This window comes from Lipotes vexillifer, unplaced genomic scaffold, assembly GCF_000442215.2.
Source record: "Lipotes vexillifer unplaced genomic scaffold, Lipotes_vexillifer_v1.1 scaffold636, whole genome shotgun sequence".
NCBI lineage: Eukaryota > Metazoa > Chordata > Mammalia > Artiodactyla > Lipotidae > Lipotes > Lipotes vexillifer.
In genome coordinates this window covers 431,563-437,505 of record NW_006786547.1, presented here as the reverse complement: position 1 = coordinate 437,505, position 5,943 = coordinate 431,563, and the positions used below count along the sequence as shown (strand labels likewise).

General features: G+C 49.6%; 1 protein-coding gene across 1 annotated transcript in view; it reads right to left on the bottom strand.

The window, feature by feature from the left end:
- PNPLA7 (patatin like domain 7, lysophospholipase) overlaps window positions 1-5,943 on the bottom strand; it is a 32,215-nt gene that overhangs the window by 22,379 nt on the left and 3,893 nt on the right. The window contains 3 exon segments of the mRNA XM_007458998.1: window positions 870-939; window positions 1,236-1,404; window positions 4,959-5,132. Coding sequence (XP_007459060.1) covers window positions 870-939; window positions 1,236-1,404; window positions 4,959-5,132 — 413 coding nt within the window.

Genomic DNA, 5,943 nt, shown 5'->3' with positions numbered 1-5,943 from the left:
TGGCCGCTGAGCCTGCGCGTCCGGAGCCTGTTGCTCCGCAATGGGAGAGGCCACAACAGTGAGAGGCCCACTTATCGCAAAAAAAAAAAAAAAAAAAAAAAAGAAAGTACTCAATCTGAACATCAGATGGAGAAAAAAGATTAAAAAACGAACAGTGTCCCAGAGACACTGGGACAATAACAAAAGGTCTAACATTTGCTTCTGTGAATTTCCAGAAGAGGAGAAAGAATACAGGGCTGAGAGACTATTTAAGAAATAAAGGCTGAAACCTTTTTAAATTTAGTTAAAATATATATATATATACCTACAGATTCAAGAAGATGAGCGAACCCCAAACAAGATAAACCCAAAGAAATTCATGCCAAGCACTCCAAAATCAAATTTCTAAACAGTAAAGGCAAAGGAAAATCCTGAACACAGCCAGACGGAACTGATGCACTACCTACCTGGGAACAAGCTGAACGTCTGGATTTCTCATTAGAAGTAACAAAGGCCAGAAGGAAGTGGTACAAAATGTGTCAAGTGCTGAAATAAAAGGACTGTCAAGCCAGAATTGCACATCCAGCAAAAAGTATCCTTCAGGACGAAGGTGAAGTAAAGACAGTCTTAGATGGAGGAAAATTAAGAGAATCTGCAGCCAGCAGACCTGCGCTAAAAGGACTATTATTAAAGGAACGTCTTCAGACAGAAGGGAAATGATACCAGGAGGAAGCTTGGAACACCAGGATGAGGGAATAGTTTTAAACGTGTTTGACGGCTGAAAGCAAAAGTTCTAACACTGTGAGGGGGGTTTCAACCTAAGTAGAGGCTCTGGGTGGGGCTCTGAGCGGGGTGGGCGGGGCTCCCAGGTTGCTGGCCCAGGCACGCACCTGTCGCAGTTCCCTGCTGGAGGCTGCCCAGGATCTTCTCGCCGGAGAGGTGAGTCAGCCGAGTCACAACCTGGGGGCAGAGAAAGAACAGAGACCTCAACCACACACTTTAAACCATGACGCCAAGCAAGGACCTTAGACCGGGGTCCCCAGCCCCCGGACCGGTAGCGGTCCGCGGCCTGTTAGGAGCCAGGCCACACAGCAGCAGGTGAGTGGCGGGCTAGCGCAAGTGAAGCTTCATCTGCCGCTCCCCGTGCTCGTATTACCGCCTGAACCATCCCCCCAAAACTCCCCAGTCCATGGAAAAATTGCCTTCCACGAAACCAGTCCCTGGTGCCAGAAAGGTTGGGGGCCGCTGCCTCAGACCCACGGTGTCAAGACTGCCACGGCTGTAAACCGCTCTAGGCAGTGGAAGGTGATGCGGCTGCTGTCTGGTCGCAGGCAGGTGTGGGGCACGTGGCCTGGGACCTTGCCCGGGATGGCCTCTCCTCTCATCCCCAGGCGGGAAACACGGGGCAGCACCAGGAAGCCACGACTGCCCGCAGGCAGACCACGAGGGCCTTCCCCAGAGCTGAGGGTCATCACGTGCTGCTGAGTGCCTGGTCCGCTGGACATGGGCTGCTTTACATGACATCCAGGAAGAATTACCTTTTAAATATAATAATGCTATTTTGGTTATATTCTAAATTTTTAGAGTTGCAGACTCAAGTATCTAAGGTTGGAATGTCAAAATACCTGTAATTTACTTTTAAGGGCTTTTGCATGAGTAAAGTGAGTTAAAAGTTTTTTAATTTGCTAAAGTTTGCAAGATGGGAGAGGATGTACTGTACAGGAAGCCTGCTTCTGTGGCTCTTGCATGCAGTACGGATCACTTTCGAAAAGAGAAGCCGCTGTCAGCTTCAGTAACCCTAAGTATCTTGGAGCAAGGTGAAAGCAGTGATGAGGTGATTCCGACACCAGGCGCTGCCTCTGCAAGCCTCAGCCGCCGGCTACTTCCTGGCCATCTACAGCCGACAGCTCTGGGCTGACTACGCAAAGAGCAGGCCCTGAGACCTCGTGCTACAGCATCCGGTGTCCCCAGCCCCTGCCGGCCAGCCCTCCACCTGCAAGCTAACTTGGAGACCCTCTCTTACCCCCAGGACTCTGGCGTCAAAGACCCATGGAAGACGCAAGTGAAACTGTCCAAATTTTAGGACGTGAGACAAGACGTAGTTTGAGCAGAGTGGTCCAAAACAGAAGCTGAAAAGAAGTCTGGTTTATATACAACTAACCTAGCATCAAACTATTAACTGGAGCTAATTTTGTTTGTTTGTTTTGTTTTGTTTTTTTTTGCGGTACGTGGGCCTCTCACTGTTGTGGCCTCTCCTGTTGCGGAGCACAGGCTCCCGACGCGCAGGCTCAGCGGCCATGGCTCACGCTCAGCCGCTCTCCGCGGCATGTGGGATCTTCCCGGACCGGGGCACGAACCCATGTCCCCTGCATCGGCAGGCGGGCTCTCAACCACTGCGCCACCAGGGAAGCCCAACTGGAGCTAATTTTACAAACCACATTTTATTATGGAAAATTTCAAAGATACACGAAAGTAGAGAGAAGAGAACAGTGGACCCCCCCTTCCCATCACCCAGCTCTACCCATCTTATTTCATACACATACCCCCCAAATTTTGAAGACAGTCCCAAACATAGCATTTTATCCAGTAATATTTGAACTCGTATCTCTAAAATATCACAACAATGATACAATTATCACAATTACAAATTAACAATAGCCCTAAATCAAAGCTACTTTTAAAAGTGATCATTTCTACATCAAATGAAAAAGGTTCACAACAGGCCAATGAACACATGAAAAAATGCTCAACATCTTTAGTCATTAGGGAAATGCAAACCCTAGCCACCAGTATAAATGATAGCATTTTGACATATTTTCCCACTGGATTAAAAGAAAAAGAAAACCATGCGATGCTGGTGATTTAGTATCGGAACTTCACCTCAGTGTGACCCAGGGAAACCCCTGTGAACTTGTTCAAACCTGGCACTGGTCTCACTGTCCAGGAGCCCTTCCATCTGGCCCAAAGGCTCCGGCCCTCTTGGTGAAGGCCTGCCAGGTGGATGACATGGAGGCCCCGCCCCAAGGAGACTGGACGAAAGCCACGCCTTTTCTAATTGTCCCACCAGGTCACCCGCAGACAAAGCGACACACGTGAGACCCGTACCCTGACGACACTGTGGTCTAGCAGCCCGAAGACCATGCAGGAGCTGTGCGAGGTCAGGGCCCACCCAGGGCCATGGCTGGGGTCGGGGCGACCTCATGCAGTCCAGCGTTCGCTAAGTGTCTGTGGCGGGAGCCTGCATCACCCACCAGCAAGCAAATAAACCAACAAGCCCTCAGGAGTCTGGGTCTATAGGTGCCCCCTGGCAAATGTGACTCAAGTCACAGTTGCAGTTGATATAAGTCACAGTTGATATAAGTCAACAGAGGCAGGAAACAAAGAGTTAGCTTCCAGCTGAATTAACACCTTAATTATTTTCTTAGAGTTAAAACTATTTACAGCCTGAAACCCAAAAATAAAGCAAGGGTGCTATTGATCATCATAGATCAATACCCAGCCACTGAGGGGTTCCAAGGCAGTGGGAGAGACATGGCAAGATGCTTGTGATGTGGGCTTCCCTGGTGGCGCAGTGGTTAAGAATCTGCCTGCCAACGCAGGGGACACGGGTTCGAGCCCTGGTCCAGGAAGATCCCACATGACGCGGAGCAACGAAGCCCGTGCGCCACAACTACTGAGCCTGCGCTCTAGAGCCCGCGAGCTACAACTACTGAACCCTGCGCACCTAGAGCCCGTGCTCTGCAACAAGAGAAGCCACAGCAATGAGAAGCCTGCGCACCGCAACAAAGAGTAGCCCCCCGCTCACCGCAACTAGAGAAAGCCTACGCACAGCAACAAAGATCCAACACAGCCAAAAATTAATTAATTAATTAATTAGTTAATTTTTAAAAAGTGCTTGCAATGTGTCTGGGGAAATGCAGAGGTAAGCCACCATGCGCAGCCCCTGTGCAGAAGCTGACACACCTGCGTCAAGGGCAGCTGTGGTCCAATGTGCCTTTTCCTCCAAAGAACAAAAAATTTAAATTTTGCACTCCGAAGGCCCATAGTTTGGCTCACCATGTTTTTCTCTGCAGCATGCTGGCCTACACAGGTGGCCTCGCCGCTCAGGGGGGAAGACATACAAGGAAATTTGCCTACGACGGTGGTGCAAAATGGAGCTGGAGGAGGCTTATCTGTGCACAGAGACACTCCTGAGAATAACCCAGATACTCCACTTGATTTCACACTGGAAGAGTACAAGAGGATAGAGGCAGCTGTAAAAAAAACTACCCATAAGGGCACAAAGCAGCAGCTGTGCTTCCAGTCCTGGATTTAGCCCAAAGGCAGAATGGATGGCTGCCCATCTCGCTATGAACAAGGCTGCAGAAAGTTACAAGTACCTCCAATGAGAATACATGAAGAAGCAGCTTTTCATACAATGTATAATGGAAAACCGTTGGAAAGAATCATATTCAAGTTTGCACTACTATGCCTTGCATGCTTTGAAACTCTGACAGCATACTGGAGGCCACTCAGAAAAAGCTTGGAATAAAGGTCAGGGAGACTACACTTGACAAACTTTTCACTCTTACAGAAATGGAATATTCAGGGGCCTGTGTAAACGTACCAGTGGTTCAAAGAAATGACAACTACTATGAGGATCTGACACCTAAGGATATTGAAGAAATTATTGATGAACTCAAGGCTGGCAAAATCCCAAAACCTGGGCCAAGGAGTGGACGCTTCTCATGTGAGCCAGCCAGAGGTCTTACCTCTTTGACTGAACCACCTAAAAAACCTGGCTTTGGTGTGCAAGCAGGCCTTTAATGTATATTCAACTGTAAAAATGCCACTGGAGAAATAAAATATGAATCCTATCTACATAAAATAAAATATAATAAAATAAAAATTGGTACTAACTTTTCAATGGAAAACTTAACAAATGTTAGAGAGGGCAGACCTTTAAGTGAAAACACAACAGACCCCCAGCCCTGCCCCACCCGGGGGCTTTCACCAAATCCTGGATGCAGACCTCCAGCCACCCATCCTGTACCACATAGATGCTGGTATCTGGCTCCCCTGGCCGGAAGACGTACTCCCCTTCCAGAAGCTACACAAACACCATGTGTTTGCAAAATTCCAGGAACAGTGGCTTCTCAAAGTGACCCAGGACCCTACAAGAAACAGTGCACGTGGGACACCTACAGGAAGGAGGGGAGAAGGGACACAGGCCACAGTCCCTGCCGGCCAGACCACAGAGCGAGCTTTCAAGAGCTGCAGAGCCCATAGCACAAGCACCAGCAGGACAGAAGCTTAAGCTTCAGGAATTTCCATCAGCTACTGTTCCATGAGCTCAGAGAACTCTCAGGCCATGAGCATGAATTTGAACCAGATGCATAAACGAGGGCAGGTAGTGAAGCGCTGGAAAGAGGAGTCGGGGCTTCCAGGGAGAAATGGGGAACCAGACTTGCAATTTTCCATCCAGCCACACGCTTCCCATACTCGCTCCATGTCGCCCTGAAGGTGAACACTCTTGATAAGCAGACAGACACACGAAAGAACCGGCGAGGAGGCTCCACTCACCACTGGGAGGGCAGCGATGGCAAGAAGACTTCCCAAATGATGAAAGCAGTGTTCACATGTTGGGGTCTGGGGAGGGCATTCTGGCTTACACATGAGTTAACTCCCACTTCATGCTCACTAGATAGAATAGCCTGTTGTGGCTGATCAAACACACATTGTATGTCTGCTTAATTATTAAAGGGGACATTGGCCAGAAGTAAAGAACATCCGGGGCTTCCCTGGTGGCGCAGTGGTAGAGAGTCTGCCTGCCGATGCAGGGGACACGGGTTCGTGCCCCGGTCCGGGAAGATCCCACATGCCGTGGAGAGGCTGGGCCCGTGAGCCATGGTCGCTGAGCCTGCGCGTCCGGAGCCTGTGCTCCGCAATGGGAGAGGCCACAACGGTGAGAGGCCCGCATACTGC